The following is a 20394-nucleotide window of genomic DNA, read 5'->3' on the forward strand; positions in this document are numbered from 1 at the left end:
TCTAGTTGAGACTTAAATGTAGCATAAAACCTGAGTCTTGGGGATTCATTAATTATATCGTGCCACTCTTGTTGATAACAATCAGTTAATGTTTGGTGAAATATAGACATGAATAATTCGACATTACCAACCTGTTGCTCAAACCAAGCATAACCAAAGCCATACTTAAACAAGTAGAGCTCTTTAATTTGTGTAGCCCAAGTGGTTTTATCTGCCTCATCTAATTTCTTTAACATTTCATAGGCAGCTCTAGGGTACCGAGAACGATCCATACGTAAAAGCTTTTAAAGCCAATATGTCGTGCACATCTTTTCATGTACGTACAGCAAAGTAGGACCCTGCCACACTCGCCCAAAATAGCTTCAGTAATTGTGCTGCTCCCGACCCCTAATAAAAACCTACAAAAACGGAGATGATTTTTTTTCTATTGTTGGGGAGAATTCATAACCCCAGATTTCAGATCCATAACAGAGCACAGGTGCTACACAACTGTCAAATAATTTGAAAAATTATGCATGGACATACACCTAGTTTCTTTATCACAATTTGTATCTGAGTTAACGCCTTTCTGGCAACTGTACATTATCCCTTACGGAAACCAGCTTGAGTTTCAGTTAGCAGTTTAGAATCCTCTGTCTGAACGTTTATTTAAAATTTTAGTAAAGATTTTGCTTGTGGCTGACAATAGTGAAATGCCCCAGTAATTGTTAACGTCATCAATCTTTAGGAAAGTTACCAGTGACTATACAAATCACAAAAATACTTAGAAATTCCAACAACATTACATTTAAACATTGCATTAACAAAACCGTCAGGTCCTGGTGATTTGTTATTTGCTGAAGACATAGATACTTCATCTTGTATTTTTCTCATGAATTCATCAGACTGATCAGGTTTCCATGTATATTTGTACCATTGTTGACAAGATACTGTATCGTCTGTATCTGAACAAGAAAGTGTTTTCGGGGAACGTGATGGATAGGGAAATGATCGGAATAATCAATGTCATCAACAACAAAATTACTAACATGGTGGAAACAAGGAGTCTTGAACAATTATGTAATCAACCACACTAGAACCATTGGTTGTACAACAAGTGTAATTACCTCTACGGTCGCCTTTTAAGTGTATTTTAGATGTTCAGAGAGATGTAAATATAATTTCAAAAAAAACCCAGGAAAATTCTGCTCTTCAAATAGAACTCATTAATATGCTACCATCAGTACCTGTTCATCCACTGAACATGGCATCCAACACCTCTAGCTAGCTAGCTCTGGTTACAGCTAGGCACATCACTCTCTGTGAGGAACCCAAAGCTAGATAATATTGATTGAAACTGTAGAATGTTACCATGGATCTTTGATCCAATCAGTTGAAGTTCAACAACCCCATTTTGTTTATTTTATGCTTTGTCTGCTTGATATATCACAAGAAACCCTGTGACCACATTACAAATAAATATATATATATATATATATATATATATATATATATATATATATATATATATATATATATATATAATAAACATACAAAAACAAACTTAACATACATGAGGAAATGAAAATATTTGACTATGATACCGAACATTTAATTGTATACCGATACATGTATATGCAGGCATGTGTATACATGTATTACTTATTACGCTGATTCTGTATATACACTTTTGAGGGAGTATATAGAACCTGTACGCATTCGTTTGATAGTGTACAGGCCTGCAATATATCAATAAAAATGTATGTACATGTATACAGATATTGAAATTCATGTTTTTTTAATTTTCATTTCATTTTATCATGCAAATGTTGCATCTTACTGTTTAGTTTTACTCGTTAATATTAATTTGCTTGGGTTTTTTGTTCTTGTATTTTTTTGTCTCTCTGTGCATTCGTATGTGTAATTTTAAAAAAATATAAAAAATATGTACAATCTGATCAATTTAGATGTAATAAGATCATACATCTACATTTTTTGAAATTAGGATTTTCCGTTATTGATTTTTACATTGTTTTTCGTGAATATTATTTGTTCACATCAAAGTCTTTATTAAGTTATTTTGGTAGTACACTCACACACACAGACAGACAGACAGACAGACAGACAGACAGATAAATATTAACAATCTGTTATGTTTATTGGTTTGGTATGGAGTATTTCTTTTTGGATGATGTGGCCCTGAAAAGAACAATGCATTTGGTTTGGTTGGCCTTCACAAAATCCAGTTGGGTTAATTCCGAAGATATAGCCCCAGCAGATCTTTTTAATAATTCCGTGAGAGTGAAATAACTCTTACTATTACCCACATTGTGATATGGCAAAATCCACTGGGAGACAATTATTCATATTATTGCCCTATCAATTATACATGCAAGTATCATCCTAAGCAATGGTAATAAATCATATATTATCAACATTAAAATATAGAAAAACCATTTGGGAGACAATAATTCATTCTATTGCCTACATCCCAAGTAATGGCAATCAATAAACTATTGTTTTATATATAATTGCCTTGATAACCACATATAGCCTTTGCTAATTGTCTCATTGTTCAACGTTCATCTCTACTTGATGTATGACCGGGTTGCAAAACTCAAATCTCAAAATTGCCTGGCTGGAAGCTCAAATCACAGAATAGCATGGTTGGAAAACACAATCTCAGAATATACATGCCAGTATAAATTCACAGTGATGTGTTTAAGGTTTAGCTTTAAAGTAGTCCTCAGGGGTAATATGCTTCCCTCCTCCAAAGAAATCTATCATCCACACATCTTTGATATCAAGTTTAAAAAAAAGAAATTTATGACTTGAAGACCAATCTGGCATTACTGGATGTCTTGAGAAGAGTGCTTTCTTGGCAAACTCTGTCTCCTGTGAGTCTGTAACCTCTTGCATTTGACCTGAAAGCAACACACAAATACAATTGTTACAAAAAGCAAGTCTTCATAGAAAACATGCTCCCCCTCAAATACTTGACTTCTATGTGACAGAGCTAGAATGGGGCAATGATTTAAAACAAATTAGTGGCATCAAATAAATACTAAAAAGTGTCTCTGATATGCAGCTGGATTTTCATAATTAACCATGAAGATCAAATTTTAGGTCAAAGGTCAAAGTATAAAAAGAAAATTTACAACTAATAATACTTTTGAGAAAATTATGATTACAAATATGGCCACCATTTAGTGAAAAGTTATGTAAACAACAAAAATAATGAATAAATATTTCTCTTCTCTTGTTCTGCATTAACTTAGAATAGATGTCACTTTGAAAGAAATTGGCCACACATAATGCTAAGCTGTCTGCAATATGCAAGGAATGGATTGATTTTGATAAATGACCCAGAAGGACAAGGTCAAGGTCAAAGGTCTTGCAAGAAATATTGCAAGTGATTAGACACTTGAATGGACTCTATGAAGTTTTGAATTATGCAGTAATATATTGATCTATTACTCCAAATATGGCCGCCATTCTGTCATTCACCTTTGTGCCAAGTTTGAAAGAAAACGGATATTGCATGTCTCAAAAATAGTGTATTACGGTCGGATAACTGGACACAACGAAGTCCCAAATTGTAATATTACAGTTTTGGAGATAGGTCATAAATATTGAGTTTTCACTACCAATATGGCCACATTCAGTCAAATTTGCATATGTTGTAAGCAAAGTGATTTGCATATGTACCATATGACGTCATATTTGTGCCAGGTTTGAAAGAAATTGGATATTGCATGTCTGAGAAATGATATATTACAGATGGATGCATGGAAGGATGGACAAAGACCATTATACTACAAATGTATGCATGAGCCATTTAGTACAAAATCATTCTATTTCACGACAAAGCACGTCTATGTCACTAGTTCTCCTGTGTTCAAAATATGAGTGAAAACAATAAAAATTACCATTACTCTCCCTGATTTTTCTTTAATGTTACTGGTATTATTCTGTTATTCTCCAATATTTTTCTTTATTTAGCCATAAAATACTTGTGACCTAAGGTCTAAAACAAAGGCCCCTTAGGTCACTCGTATTTTCCGTGGCTGAAGGAAGAAAACTATAAGGGAATAACATCTTATTATAATAGTAACCCTGGGAGCGGGGGAACTAAAAATACATGTATATATAAACTTACCAAGAAGTACAAGTCTTGTACAGAGTGGGTTTTCAGGATCACCTTGTTCACTTGTTATACAGTCATTGACATCAGGTATCATAGTCTCACTAAATGTCAATGAAATGTTGTTATTACCGTTAACTCGGAAATCTCTCACTGATACATCTAAGGCTGTGATGTAGAAGTATGGTATTCCTGTACTGTTGTTTACTGTGCCATCACTTACTGATGCAACATTGCCAAACGGATAACCTTTCATACCAGGCTGGGTGGATATGGTGTTCATCACTGCCCAGTTTGCCTACAAAAGTCAAAATTATGTACCTCAATTAGATGCACACTTATCACGGTTTCAGATAGCGGCCATATTTGATTTTTGCCATACAATAGTACCAATACAAAATAATCATTTACAAGTAAATTTAATTAAAACAGAAGAAAGGAGATGGCCATGTCTGTATATGAACATGATATCATGATACACTATAAACCACTCTCACTGCAAGTGCATACACCTGAGTACACCACACTTTCATTCACGCAGCAAGAGGTTCTGTTATTATTGCATAAACTTTTCACTGGTACAGCAAATTTCCATGTTGAAAGAAACTATTGTCATCATTTGCATATCAATATGCAGACACAGGTATGCAATAATGTTTTTGGTATTGCACTGCAGTAGAAATGCCACACAGACACTTGTGTCCCAAGATTTGTTTTAGAATATGAGAAAATATTGATACTACTGAAATATTTGGCTGAAAATATGTGAAGGGGTAAAATAACTCAGGTTCCTAGGATCACGCAAGTCCACACACTGCTTATAGAAACCTGTCATTTTAGCCCTTCCATATATAAAAGGTGAAATATGTCAATATTATCAATATTTTATTGTATTCTGATAGAAACATATTCTGATACATATCTTGAGGAAACAAGTGCCTAGCTATGAAATGCCACTAGTATGCATGTACATGGTCAAGTAATCACAGTTACATTATATAATTTAAATATACAGGGCAGTACCTTTACAACTGTTGCATGTTTTTAAATTCTACTACTTACCTGATGGACTACATATCGTGCTCTTTCAGCATAGTGCGTGAATGGTGGTCTGACTTCACTTTTAGTTTCAACCACTAATGAAGAAGCCTGGAGTTGAATGAAAAATTACACCATTACCATATGCACCTAAATCATTGCAATAACATTCATTCCTTAGACAATTATTGGGAAATTAGTTTTATTTTTAGCAGTGAAAAGTATTACAGTATGACAAACATACACATATGCATGGTGTTGAGAAAGGGGAGGGGTCATGAGGGGGGGGGGGGGGTCATTTCATATGGCAATAAATAACAGTCCAATAGCATTATTAGTAAAATTGCTGGGCTGGGACCCTGGGAAGGTTCTAGACAGATAATAGTACCTCAAGGTTTTCTGTCCTATCTGGTTTCTAAAGCAGCTTATGAGACCTGCAAACTAATTTTAATTAAGTCAATTGTAAAGTCTAGATAAGTTCCAGCAATGATAGCATTGTGTTTTATCAAGTGCAAACATTTTGGCAAGTATCACCATGACAACAATTGCTCTGATACCCTTTAGTATCTATCCAAGATGATTGCCATGTCACTGACCTATCAGTAACCAGTGAGAAGCCTTTAACTAAAATTTAACATTGGAAAATATGGGGTATGATATTGATATTGGAACTTATTCCTGACCATTAGATCTTCTGGCAGTTATGTTTGATGAAGGCTTGTTGATAAAATGCAGATGTATAGTAGAGCCTATATAAAGTAGATGACACTTCGTCTACTGTGGGCATTCTTGTGGATGAAGCAGTGCCTTGGGAACCAATGGTAGATGAATTGTCAAAAGATTTTGTCTACTATAGATCAATTTCATCTACAATAGATCTACTCATTGGTAAGGGTAATTAGCAAGTAGTGTAGGCAAGGGAAACAGGAAATGTTTAGCACAAAAAACTGCAATCTCAAATTTTATGTTAATATAATTATAACACAACAGTGGTATGTCACTTGTAAGGGGACAGTCATTTTTAACTGGCTATGGAGGGCCATTGTTTTGGAGTTGAAACACTGGCACTCCGGATTGGCCATATTTGTTTACAAATATTTATTTTGTTTATTGTTTACTTTTAACATTTTGTTGTTTTTGCTTTTTAAAAATATATTTTCCGTACAAGGTGCAATGTAATAAAGTACTTATTTGAAAAGCTGGTGTTGTGGGTTTTTTCTGAATCAATTTTAACTGTTTTTGTGTTGCCATAATAAACCAATTACTAATACATTTAAATAATGCTACCTTATATATAGTTCAATAGCTGCTTTTGGTATTACAGGATTGCATGTGACAAAAAGTGACCCCCTCTCCCCCACTTGAAGTGGTATTCTCCAAAATGCCCCCCCCCCCTCCTCCCCACTTCAATTTTTTTTCCAAATAGACACCCCAGTGAGTTACAAATGACTACCCCTAAAATAGCATAAACAACTCAAACAAGGGTATCCGCGATCACTTACTGCGTTGCAATCACTGTCTGCAAATATTATCACCAACAGTACGTGCATCACACATGAGGAGACACTATCCACTTTCGCCATGGTGTTCGGGTGACTCTGATGTGCTGCGCTGTTGTCTTGATCCTTAGACGTAAGACGGGGGTGTCCGTATATGTAATCGTTGCAGAGGTACGACAGAGGATCCGGACCCGACTCTAGCGTACAGCAGAGGAACCAGAGGAAAGGCATACACAATGAAAATTCATCACGTGATATGACAATGACACAACATTGCGTAACTAGCGTTTGTTGTAACACTACTTCTGATTGGTAACTCGGAGAAGGCCGGGCGATCGCTATCAACACGTACGAGGAACGCGAGCCAATGCAATTTTATTATGACTTTTAATTATACATGGGAAAATTTACTATGCTGAAATAATGATTCCATCATGTATAATGAAATAATAATGAAAACAGCTGGAAATTTAGAATGATGATATCCCGTCTAGTATAATAAGGACGCCTTTTGTAATGTACCGTAGTCACGTTAATTACAGGGCTGTCCCCTTTTCCAATCGGTCCGGGGAAGGGGGGGGGGGGGGGGGGGGCTTATTTTCAGAAAATGGAAATTAGGGGAGGATCACATCAATTAATTTGACTCATCTAACAATGCATTGTAAATAATTAAAGACATCACCTCATGTTTTCCAACGTGAGTTGAGTGATGGAGAGACAAATTACAAAGAGTTGTACATAGCAAGAGCTATAAGCCTATAGGCTACCATATCAGTCCAACCGTAGTACAAGTTGATGCACCAGATAGGAGACACGCATGGACTCGAGATTAAATTATTCACAATTTAAGTTTCTTTGGAGCCAAGCGTGCTAGAGTATCGTGTTCTGCGTGCATGCCTTTACAATTAATTATTCATTTATTCATTGTCATATGCTCTTTGTACTATTTATATTCAAGGAACTGAAATACATCAAATTATTGTAGGACATGTGGAACTGTGGAACTATATTGGAACGTACTCCTGAAAACTAGTCTAAGATCTCAGCTCGATTTCTGGGAAATAACTTTTGGCTAAACAATAGTTGATCATGTAGGAACTTTAGTTAATTCCCTTAACGTTCAATTGATCCCAAACCTGTGAATAAAATTGAATGTGAAGTTAAGTAAACACTGAGCACCAATAACACACACTTTAATTTTGCTTGACAGGACATCAACAGCCAATACAAATTACAAATCATAAAATAGTAATAAAAATAAATAATAATTAGGCTATCTACACTATGGAGCTTTCAGTAATTACAAGAGGGGGGGGGAGGTTGTCACATTTTACAAATCGGTTGGGGAAGGGCCATATTTTAGAGAGTATGGAATTAGGGGAGGAATACGTTTTACTTTACTTACACATATAAATGCATATAAACAAACAAACAAACACCCACACACACAAATATGCACGCACACACACACACAATGAAACCCCACAGGGGCCTACAAACTGTGTTACAAACAAACAAACACACACACACACACAACAACAAACAAGCAACGAAAATACCATTAAACAGTAACAGCCTGCCAAAGAATTCAAGGTGTCATTCCATACACACTACCACATCCAGATCGGCAGTTAATTAGTGTGTTATGCTATACATAGCACAGTCAATGATTTATTTCTATAAATACATCAACACTAAGATACAAAAAATGTCACATATGTAGACAAAACGTTCTGTATGTTCTATCATCTAAGTTCATTCTGGGTTTGACAGCTACATCACATACAAAATACTATAATGGATGGCTATTTACAGTTTCCATCACTGATATATATCTTCTTGTCTCATCATAATTAGTGTGTTCTAGGCTGAGGTGACTCAAGTCATTTCTTGGAAAAAGCGAGGGATACATTTACATAACAATACATTCTTTTGTTATCAAAACCACAGACAAGGAATGTCAAATTCCTGCAACTCAGTCATTCTTTAAAATCGCTTCACCAAATTATCGTCAAACGTATGATCACATGGTTCAGAAGACTATGTCACTCATCTTCTGTTACCAGAGTTACCACATTTTCCCTTCTCTAGTACCAGGGTAATCAGATTTCCCTCTCCGTTACCCTGGTTACCAGATTTCCGTCTTCTCTGTAACTAGGGTTACCACATTCACCTCTCTGTGTTACCAGTGTAGTCACACTTCCTCCTCTGTTACCGACGTCACTAGATTTTTGCCCACTCTGTAAGATTTTGTCTCTTTGTAACCACCAACATTACCAGATTTCCCCCACTGTTACCAGATTTCCCTAATTTTGTGACCTAGCTTCTGAAACTACCACAGTGGCACAATCTTTTAGACCATATCTCCTAAAGATCTATACATCCTGGACTAGTACTTGTGACAGTGATCACTTGAAAAGTGTATCCATCACTTAATGAAATAAACATCAGATTCCTGTGATTGATGTATGAAAAATCTGCATATCTGTATTAATCATAATTCACTGATGTCTAACCAACACCATGGAGGTATAGTAGACACAGGTAATGTTAGGCCATACTGGATCACTGCTAGAACAGTCACAGAACAATGACTGTGAACAAGACTCAATTTGGTTTTTCTTCACCCCTTATCCCTCCTCCATGACAATACCTAGAGGTAATCACATATCACTTGACACTGTCATTCACAAGGCTGACAAGGCTTCATTACATTTGTACTGACTGCTGCTGCTGCTGCTGCTGCTGTTGTTGTTGTTGTTGTTGTTGTTGTTGTTGTAGATGTTGCTGTTGTTGCTGAAGTTGCTGCTGCTGTTGCTGTTGCTGTAATTGTTGTTGCTGAAGTTGTTGGTGTTGCTGCAACTGTTGTTCCTGTGTTTTGCTGCTATGAGAGATAAATCTGAGTCTCATCTGCAAGGGTTGTCTGAGGTTCTTGATGCAGCGTTCTACTTCATTCTTAACTAGATCTCCAGTAAACATGTACTTGATATGGTATCTGTATCATTAGTTAAGAAATTTATCAAACATGAAATTGTACAGTAAAGGGGAACGCCACTCCAGGAAATAATGTTACATTTGTAACTTTGGGTTCTGGAGAGTCATTTCATGGTGTTACATCACACACATTTTGTATACTTGTCAAGAAACTTCAAAAGAAGGTCTGAGTGTGTGTGTGTGTGTGTGTGTGTGCTTGTGTGTGCCTGTCTGTATGTGGCTGTTTGTATGTCCTAGTATATGTGTGTCTGTCTGTCTGTATGTATGTATGTATGTATGTATGTATGTATGTATGTATGTATGTGTGTGTGTGTGTGTACATATGTACTTCCGTACATATATGTATGTCAAATGCATGTGTACGTATGTATGTATATATGTATGTAAGTATGTATGTATGTATGTATGTATGTATGTATGTATGTATGTATGTATGTATGTATGTATGTACATTCATACGTATGTGTTTGTACATATGTATGCATAGGAAAGTCTGTGGGCATGTGGCTGTGTGTATGTGTATGTAGAGTCTGTATGTGGGTGTGAGTGTGAGTGTGTATAGTATGCACATACAGAAGTCTATTGTGCATTTGTGTGTGAAAACACATGACCCATAGATAAGGATACAAGAAGTCTGTGATGGCATCGATATTGTTGATATGTGTGACTGTCTTGTCAACTTGTTCCAGCATTTCATACAATTCCTTTGTTAGCTGAATAAAAATGATACAAAGAATGATTTCAATTAGTGACAATAAAATAAAAATTGATATGACACGTCAATGCATGTCTATGTCATTCATTCTGCTGTGATCCAAATATGAGTCCAAATGTTGAGAGTAATCACTTCTCTTCTTCTCAATCTTTCATAAATTATTCCTCCAAAGAAATAACTTTATTATTCTCCAACAGTTTTCTTCATTTTGCTAGAAAATACTAGTCACCTCATTGAAGGCTTGTTAGGTCAGTTATATTTTCCTTGGCTGAAGAAATAAAAATATTGGTGAATAAATCTCCTTGGGTAATTATGATATTGCTGACTGGTTACTTTGATACATTTATCTAATGCACAGAGAGGACAAAAATAGTTGAATATTGCAACGTAAAGACAGCAGACAGAGTTACCCCTCATTTCAATGCTGTTTTTGTGGTAATCTACCAGTAATCAAAACATGCCTAGCCACTACTATAATGCAGAGAAAAACCTTTCAGAAAATATATGGGTTGATGGTGTAAACTTTATTCATTGTTGGGAAACAATAACTTGAAAATATGTCACCCTTAAAATCTTCCCTTTGTGCATCTCCACCTTAAGAACATAGTATTTTCACAACAATTTTGTTTACAGCTTTGTCCATAATACGATCAGTAGCCATCATTCAAATCTTAACCCTCACTTTGCCAAATCTGGTGTGCCTTCTTGCGATCTTTGCATGTGAAATGGGCAGAAATTTGGTAACTGGAATATGGAGTATTGGGACAAAATTAACTTTTGTTCTTAAAAATGAAACAATTTTGTTGTATTCACTCATTTGGCATATTTTACAGATTTATCTAGTGATCAAACACTATCAATATACTACTAAATTATATTTGATGACAAACATGCAATCAGGCTCATACCAAATTCAAGACTGTTTACATTAGAAATGTAAAACAAGTGTACACAGTTCTAAATGATGATCAGAAGGATAAAGCTGTTTTCAGTTAATTTTTGATGTACATCTCAGTCTTAGGTTAAAATAACCAAAACATGGCGAAAAACTAGAACTACTCTGGCATTCAACGGCAAACGCCACTCCAGAAAATGAAAGGTTTTCATAAACTTTGGTTCTGGAGTAATTTCAGTTTCAATCACACAAATTTTGCACGATAGCTGAGAAACATTGAATCTTTTTCTCACCACTATCGTACTAACCGTTCTCAGTGTTGCCTCATGAATCTTAGCTGACATGAATATGTATTTAATGAATAATGAATTCAAATTCCTAAGTGCTTATCACCTTCAGATAGTCATTAACATGAATATGCATTGTTCATTTAACATAATATATATGTCAGTTAAGGCAACAGTGTACCACATTTAGAACACAGAAGTGAAAAGAATTTCAATTTGGTGTTTCTTGGCAAATGTGCTACATTTATGTGATGTGAAATCATAAAATTACTCTCACGCATTCAAAGTTTATGAATACATACCGTTCTTTCCTGGAGTGACACTCCCTTTTAATATCCTAAAGTTTGTTGTTTGTTAAATAAGGTACACTTACATCAATAAGACAGCGTGTTCTCTCTTGATGAAATCGTTGAAAGAATGGTCCAGTCAAGTGACACACGAACAAAAACTGCTCTTCTGTTTTCACCAATGGTTTAATGTGCTCCTTGAAAAACCTGTGTCAAATAAAAGACATACTAGAGTTTACTACACTAGCCAATTTCTGTATTATTTTTATGGTACAGCATGCACACAATGGGCTGAGTATGAGTATTTGAATATTTGACCCCAAAGGTCACAGTCATTAGTCTTCATAGGTCAACAACATAAACATCAGAATGTAGTACTGGACACTTGAATCACCTCTCTGTTTATGTATGTGTGAGTGATTACATGGAAATACAATGGGCTGAGTATGAGTATTTGACCCCAAAGGTCATGGTCAATAGTCTTCAGAGGTCAATGTAAACATCAGAATGTAGTACTGGACACTTGAATCACCTCTCTGTTTATGTATGAGTGATTACATGGAAATACAATGGGCTGAGTATGAGTATTTGACCCCAAAGGTCATGGTCAATAGTCTTCAGAGGTCAATGTAAACATCAGAATGTAGTACTGGACACTTGAGTCACCTCTCTGTTTATGTATGTGTGAGTGATTACATGGAATACTTACTGTGGTAGTAACGTCAGTTGTCCAATACTGGAATGATGCCATACAGAGTGTGTAAGTGCCAACATGTAAGCACATGTCATTTCACTGAATGAGGAATGGCTGGCAGTGAAATCAAACATTGCAAATGGTTGAATAGTAGTAAGTCCAGCAATGGAACCACTCTTGTCATTTAATACCTCACTCTTTATTACCTCCAGTATCCTGTCATGTAACGACATCCAATATGGTTCCTGCAAAACATACATACATGATTAGAGATCCTACAAAATAGATACATGATTAGAGATCCCACAAAATAAACATACATGATTAGGGCTCCTACAAAACACATACATACATGATTAGGGCTCCTACAAAATAGACACATGATTAGGGCTCCTACAAAATAGACACATGATTAGGGCTCCTACATAATACACATACATACATGATTAGGGCTCCTACAAAATACACATACATACATGATTAGGGCTCCTACAAAACAGATACATGATTAGAGATCCAACCAAATAAACATACATGATTAGGGCTCCTACAAAACACATACATACATGATTAGGGCTCCTACAAAACACATACATACATGATTAGGGCTCCTACAAAACGCACATACATTCATGATTAGGGCTCCTACAAAATAGACACATGATTAGGGCTCCTACAAAATATACGATTAGGGCTCCTACAAAACACACATACATTCATGATTAGGGCTCCTTCAACTTGAAAATATACATGCATGATTAGGGCTCCTACAAAACACATACATGCATGATTAGGGCTCCTACAAAACACATACATGCATGATTAGGGCTCCTACAAAACGCACATACATACATGATTAGGGCTCCTACAAAATAGACACATGATTAGGGCTCCTACAAAATAGACACATGATTAGGGCTCCTACAAAATAGACACATGATTAGGGCTCCTACAAAATATACGATTAGGGCTCCTACAAAACACACATACATTCATGATTAGGGCTCCTTCAACTTGAAAATATACATGCATGATTAGGGCTCCTACAAAACACATACATGCATGATTAGGGCTCCTACAAAACACATACATACATGATTAGGGCTCCTACAAAATAGACACATGATTAGGGCTCCTACAAAATAGACACATCATTAGGGCTCCTACAAAACACACATACACATGATTATCCCTATGTGGTCAATGAGGGCACACAGTACAAGGATATTCGAGTACAATTATGTTGTGATATTGGTACATACATGTACATTACAAAACAACCCTTTTAGTGATGAGAAGCTCCGAGGACTGTGAGAGAGTCTAGTCACTATACAGAAATGACACTCATCGCAATATGCTGAACGAAGACTTGATATCGGGTAATAACCTCATAATACTTACTGGCAGTGAGGTTAATACAAGTCCTATGGCATTCATCCAGCTCATAACTGACTCCCTGGCTATCAATGTATGGCTGAAAACAAACCCCAGATAAACAATTTACTGTCAAATAAAACAAATCTTACATCTCAATCCACAACCCCACCTTACTATTAACTAAGGTAAGGGCCATGGATTGAGATGTATGATTCAATATACAAGTACTCGAGTAGCAGGGAAGTACATAAACCAGTAGACATGTATCAACACATTCAGATATCATTGACTAAAATATATCAACAGTGGATTGAAATTGAAGATATACCCTGGTTGTAGCACGGGCCTTCTATAACACATCTTCATCAAGTGTATTGTTTCCATTCTGATTTGTTGGCCTTGTGATGTAATGTTCAAGTGACCAATGAAGTCACAGTATGTCTGATTACCAAGAAATCGAAAATTGCCCCCCACCCCCACCCCAACCCTGAGGAAAGCAGTGTTCATAGTTTCAATATGTATGCTCCCCAGGAAGTTGAGGAAGTATAGAAGGCTGTAGTGCTGCCATTGTACCATGCCAGGGTAATAATTATGAGCACCTTGAGTTCTCAAGAGGAAAGGTGCATTATAAATTCGAATTATTATTATATTATATTTACTATGTCTGGTCACCAAGAAACTAAATGGCAACCCCCCACCTTGATGAAAGCAGTGTTCAAAGTAATGAGCCAACACCCCCACCCCACCGCTTTGATCTCTGATGAAAGCAGTCATAGTATGTGATTACTAAAAAATGAGATGATGTTGGCCAATTTGTTGATCCTCTCACCTCCAAATATTCATGTTCTATATTGTTTTTTTTAAACACTTACTGTTTGAGTACAGCATCTATGATTGCATTGCCTACAATTCTACCATTGACAGGTAGAGCCATTAATTCCACACACGTTGTATGTAATGAATGGGCAGCAGGGTTAGGAAACTCATTAAATCTCCAGTCAATGTTTGGACTTGTAGCCTTGCCTGAAATCGGTGCATGGATGTTAAGGTGAACACACTTGAACTGTGGACAAACACTGAAATTACATGAACCATAATATCTGAACTTTATTATTGAAACTATATCCGCAGTAATAATGGCCACAACGCTCACTAAAATATGCCTGGGCAGCTCTCCCTTGTTTCATGGCTTATACAACCAGTGACAGGCAAGCATTTACAAGTAGAACTTGTTACACACTGGGAAGTAAATAAATGAACTGAATTAATAACACTTGGCACAGTATGTTCGAACAGCAAAGACTTGTATTAATTTCATGATTTGATATGAAGTTTTATGGCCTGTATATGTGTACATGAAATGCCAGGGGAACTTGACATCTGTTTGTGAAAGTGAGGGCCATAAAACTGTTCTTATCAAAGCATGCACAGGTCATACAAATCTCTAGTTCCACCATGCTGTGCCAAGTGTTATTAATCAATATATTTACTTTCCATGTTTGTAACAACTTCCACTGCTGTAAATGCTTGCCTGCCACTGGTTGTATTTCATTCTCAACACTTCATTCTAAATTTTATACATAGGGTTGGAAGGTGACATCTACTACAACAGTAACATGGGCATGACATGAGAACAGGAATCGCTCTCATATATTCTGAAACTGACAGCTCTTTTGCCCATTGAATGGCTGGTATGTACTTTTCACAACTCTATCTAAATGTTAGGCTTACAAACCAATATCCATAAAAATATTTTGGGTCATGAATTGAGAGAAAGAATTTTCCAATTGTGCACTTTTTTCATGTCATGAATCATAATGAAAATCTCACAACTGAATCTAAATCTTTGCCTTATGAAATGACACCACCTGAAAGATGCTGTTATTCTCACAGCTGAATGTGAATCTGAGGCTTGGGTGCTGACACTGATAAAAAAACTGTATAATATTCTCAAAACAGAATGTGAATCTGAGGCTTGGGTGCTGACACTCATCAAATTCAAGTCATTATCACAACTGAATATAAATCTTGGACTTGGGAACAGATATCAATTGAAAGACTACATAATAACATTCCTATGGTTGAATGTGAATCTGAGGCTTGGGAGCTGACACAAATCAAAATCATATATCATTCTCAAAGTGAATATCAATTTAAAACATCTGGCATGACCATTGTAAGGATATTATCTACAAGTTTTCCAATCATTTTGTGGTAGTAATGGTGATCTGGAACCCAGTTGATTTCTTCGATTGGTTTACTGACAAACTTCATGTAGTCTGTACTTAGACACCTGAAAATAACAAAACATGCATTCTATTAATTTACCTACAAGTTACCAAACGCAAGATCTAAATTAAAAACACTCTGACAAGCTTTTGCCCACATTATCATTAGATTAATAGATATAAGTAAATATTTACATGGTTTACTAAATAATACCTTTATTTAATTTAAAAAATGCAACAACCAGGTGGTCTGTCTCTTTTAGTGGTCCAATAAGACTAGAGATTATCATACTGGTACCTACCAACCAGGTGGTCTGATGTCTTTCAATGATCCAATAATGGCAGCTACTAATTTACGTTTGAGGGGTGGACGATCTCGTAGTCTCCTCTCATAGTAGTGTAAGGTATTGTACAGATATGTCACAGGTCGATCTGAAAACATATCAATAAAAAATGAGAAAAAATCATGAATCTGCAGAGCGTCATATTATATTATGATTGCTGGTTGGTATTAATAGTAGCATTATGACAAAATTCTATGATGCTTACAGGGTAAGTATGGTGTCTTTGGTATTTGTAAGAGTGTTTGCAATGTTTCTACATTTATTTAATAATTTCATGTGTAGTAGAAAAACTGCAAGCAAGAGTGCAAATAGCCCTTAGTAACCACACTGGCACTCTTGTGGGATGGGGTTCTGTTATTATTAAATATATTTTGTCTGAAATTATGAGCAAATTTCCATAAAAATCATACTGTGCAATTGTGCATGCAAGGAACAATTGCGAACTTATTTGCATACAGGTATAATTACATTACATTGCCAGAGCAATTGCTATGTGTACTAGTTTGTATGCACCAGTGTAAATAATCTCTGGTATATCCTGCCCCCCCCCCCCCCCCCCCCCCTTTACAGGTGTTCTAATATTTTCCAAAGAACTTGCCATGAACTTTGTAAAGACAGGTGGTCCATGTCAATATCTTACAATGAAATTTGTAAAGATACCAGCTGATCAAATAATGTTCCAAAGCTTACCATGAAATTGGTAATTACCCCCTAGGTGATCTAATAAGGTCTCAAAACTTACCATGAAATTTGTATAGACCCCCTAGGTGATCTAATAATGTCTCTAGTGACTTGGATACAGGTGGAAGTTCCAAGAAACGATGAATGACAATATCAAACACCTGAAACAAATTTATATATCACTTATCAACATTTTAACTTTTACTTATAAATAAACAAGTCTTCTGCATTCAATGACATAGCCCCCAACATAACATGTATTGTACTGTTAATTGATGTCTGATATATGGTCCTACACTCTTATCAGAAAGGCTACCCTTATCAATTTCCAATGCATCCACTTTGAGTTTTGTACAGCTGTATACATTTATGTTGTATTTCTTCTGTAAAAATCCACACTATCTGATAAATTTGTGTGCATAGAATAAATGAAGGTTGATTGATTGCTTGAGTGATTGGTTAATTAATTAATTAATTGATTGATTGATTAATTGGTTAATTGATTGATTGATTGATTGATTGATTGATTGATTGACATGTACTTACTGGTAAAAATCGAAGACAGACATTACCAAAATAGATTGGTAGATACTGATGTACAGAAGTACTTCCAAGACCACTGATTTCCTGCAAACCTTCATGGTAAAACTTCTCTGGGTATTTCTAGAATTAACACAATACTTATCAGTCTTCATAATCATACATATGCTATATCATAAAGCCTCTACCCATTGGAAATGGAATTATAGGCAATCAATTGACACTAAAAATTCATCTTGTCCTCAATGTTTCTAATAAAACAATAAACAAAAGTTTCTAAAATGTCATCTTCAGTAAATTCTTAAATATGGTTGTCAAGACATATATTCAAATGCCATGTGTTTGGAATGTCAGTCTGTCTGTAACCAGTGTTCTAATACTTACCCTGTCAAATGCCATGTGTTTGGAATGCCAGTCTGTCTGTAACCAGTGTTCTAATACTTACCCTGTGAAATGCCATGTGTTTTGAATGTCATTATGTCTGTAACCAGTGTTCTAATAATTACCCTGTGAAATGCCATGTGTTTGGAATGCCAGTCTGTCTGTAACCAGTGTTATAATACTTACCCTGTGAAATGCCATGTGTTTGGAATGCCAGTCTGTCTGTAACCAGTGTTCAAATACTTACCCTGTGAAATGCCATGTGTTTGGAATGCCAGTCTGTCTGTAACCAGTGTTATAATACTTACCCTGTGAAATGCCATGTGTTTGGAATGCCAGTCTGTCTGTAACCAGTGTTATAATACTTACCCTGTGAAATGCCATGTGTTTGGAATGCCAGTCTGTCTGTAACCAGTGTTATAATACTTACCCTGTGAAATGCCATGTGTTTGGAATGCCAGTCTGTCTGTAACCAGTGTTCAAATACTTACCCTGTGAAATGCCATGTGTTTGGAATGCCAGTCTGTCTGTAACCAGTGTTCAAATACTTACCCTGTGAAATGCCATGTGTTTGGAATGCCAGTCTGTCTGTAACCAGTGTTCTGGTGAGTTTTCTTTCACAAACTCACTGACTCTATTCCTGAACTCACTTGTCTTTAGTAGTAATAACTGGATGATGAAGAAACAGACTTGTGCCTCGTTGCCCTCATGACTACGTAAAGCCTATCATAGAAAACAAAAACACATCCACATGACTATGATCTTTGTTATCTAAATTTTATGAACAGCAAAATATAAAGTTATATCCTTTCAAACTAAATGTCACTAGATCTTATAGTTATAACCATCATTATGCTAAAAATGTACAATTGGTACCAATTTATCTATGCTACAATGTAACAATATCTCACCATACTTAGTACCAATTTATCCAATGCTACAATGTAACAATATCTCACCATACTTAGTACCAATTTATCCAATGCTACAATGTAACAGTGTCTTACCAGACTTAGTACTAATTTATCCAATTCTACAATGTAACAATGTCTTACCAGACTTAGTACCAATTTATCCAAGGCCACAATATTATGCTTCCAGATCATATCATTCAAGGTTTCTATGCACTGTAAAATGGAAGGAAATAATTATTGTATAAATGACAGATACGACAATTAGATAAACAGTACATGCTCATTAATAGTCAAAATTCTAAAATATGTGTTTATAAATATGGTAATATTAAACATACATTGTATCTGTATGTGTAACTAATTTATGTTGACATTACTTGATTAATTGTGGCTCTTATCAAACAATTTAAATTTAACATTAATTATTATAATTTTTGTTGTTCTGAATGGCTATAGAAAAACGGAAAGAAAAGTATCCTGCAGGAACTTTTTTATGTTACAAGTGACACTGATATGTTGTCTTTGAAAACTTTTCAAGTGCATTGTTACTGTTTAACTTCACTGTCTGTGTAATTCAATTTTCATTCTAAAATAATGCAAAACTGTCTGCAAAGAATAACAAGAATTTTCTTGATGTGATTTTGGTTGGCATATGCTTAGGACTAGAAAGGCTCAACTTTTATTTTGATCTCACCTTATTAACATGTTGTCCACCCACTGATGTAGAAAACTCATAAACTAGGAAATCAGCAAATGTTCTGATATGACGAGATAGAGACCTAGCACCAATTCTTTCCAAGACTTTAGGTGCCACTGGACTGACACGTTCCGTTTCTAGTAACACCTTCCATAGTATGCTGTAAAGAGTTGATTGAAAAAAAATGTTACAACTGTTTACTTACTTACAGGTTTACTTAGGTATAATGTACTGGGCACAGGCTTTACAAGCCTATAAGTCCAGATCCAAGTGTTGAGAGTTCCTTTGAAGATGGTGTGTATGTGTTCTATAATTTGGTTTTGTAATCACATTTAATGGCTTGCCCTCTCCAAAAAACTGTCTAGGCGCTGCTCAAAACAGTGAATCAATGGTGCTGTAACTACCGAGTGAGGCAAATTGTTTCAAGTTTTGACTAGTCAAATGTGTATTTCCTGATATTGAGGTGGCATTGTGGTTTCAATACTTAAAGACAATGTAGGCGTGTCCTATCAGATATGTTTAGTGGCAGAAAGTTAGCAACAGCTTTGTCATAATATTCATTCAAAATCTTAACAGTACCGATCATATCTCCCTGCACTCTGTGATATGCTAAGGTTGGAAGACGAAGTTTGCAAATACCATGAACACTTTGCTGAGACACATACATTTTGAAGAGCGATACAACATTAGAAGTAATTGG

At 35.7% G+C, this 20394-nt stretch overlaps 2 protein-coding genes across 2 annotated transcripts in view; both read right to left on the reverse strand.

Annotated features, from left to right (window-relative positions):
• Positions 1-2155: 2155 nt before the first annotated feature.
• Positions 2156-6855, reverse strand: LOC144445966 (protein CREG1-like). Its single transcript, XM_078135619.1, has 4 exons — positions 6664-6855; positions 5186-5272; positions 4139-4421; positions 2156-2903 (listed from the first exon to the last, which is right to left on the reverse strand). Exons 1-4 carry the CDS (start codon positions 6742-6744, stop codon positions 2701-2703), a joined length of 654 nt encoding a protein of 217 aa, XP_077991745.1. The 5' UTR covers positions 6745-6855; the 3' UTR covers positions 2156-2700.
• A 1500-nt stretch (positions 6856-8355) lies between these two features.
• Positions 8356-20394, reverse strand: part of LOC144445688 (mediator of RNA polymerase II transcription subunit 23-like) — a 31614-nt gene continuing 19575 nt past the window's right edge. Inside the window, exons 22-34 of the mRNA XM_078135330.1 lie at positions 19692-19854; positions 19139-19210; positions 18636-18806; positions 17709-17825; positions 17224-17323; positions 16440-16569; positions 16096-16202; positions 14782-14941; positions 13934-14006; positions 12548-12777; positions 11925-12045; positions 10282-10367; positions 8356-9655 (exon numbers count right to left, since the gene is read on the reverse strand). Of these exons, the coding sequence (XP_077991456.1) occupies positions 9370-9655; positions 10282-10367; positions 11925-12045; positions 12548-12777; positions 13934-14006; positions 14782-14941; positions 16096-16202; positions 16440-16569; positions 17224-17323; positions 17709-17825; positions 18636-18806; positions 19139-19210; positions 19692-19854 (1816 nt within the window). The 3' untranslated portion in view covers positions 8356-9369. The remainder of the gene's footprint in view (positions 9656-10281; positions 10368-11924; positions 12046-12547; positions 12778-13933; positions 14007-14781; positions 14942-16095; positions 16203-16439; positions 16570-17223; positions 17324-17708; positions 17826-18635; positions 18807-19138; positions 19211-19691; positions 19855-20394) is intronic.

Source organism: Glandiceps talaboti, chromosome 14, assembly GCF_964340395.1.
Source record: "Glandiceps talaboti chromosome 14, keGlaTala1.1, whole genome shotgun sequence".
In the NCBI taxonomy this organism is placed as follows: Eukaryota; Metazoa; Hemichordata; class Enteropneusta; family Spengelidae; genus Glandiceps; species Glandiceps talaboti.

Coding starts and splice junctions, on each gene's coding strand:
- LOC144445966 (XM_078135619.1), bottom strand. CDS start 6,744: ATGGCGAAAGTGGATAGTGTCTCCTCATGTGTGATGCACGTACTGTTG. Junction 5,273..6,663: donor CAGACAGTGATTGCAACGCA/GTAAGTGATCGC, acceptor ATTCAACTCCAG/GCTTCTTCATTAGTGGTTGA. Junction 4,422..5,185: donor CACGATATGTAGTCCATCAG/GTAAGTAGTAGA, acceptor TGACTTTTGTAG/GCAAACTGGGCAGTGATGAA.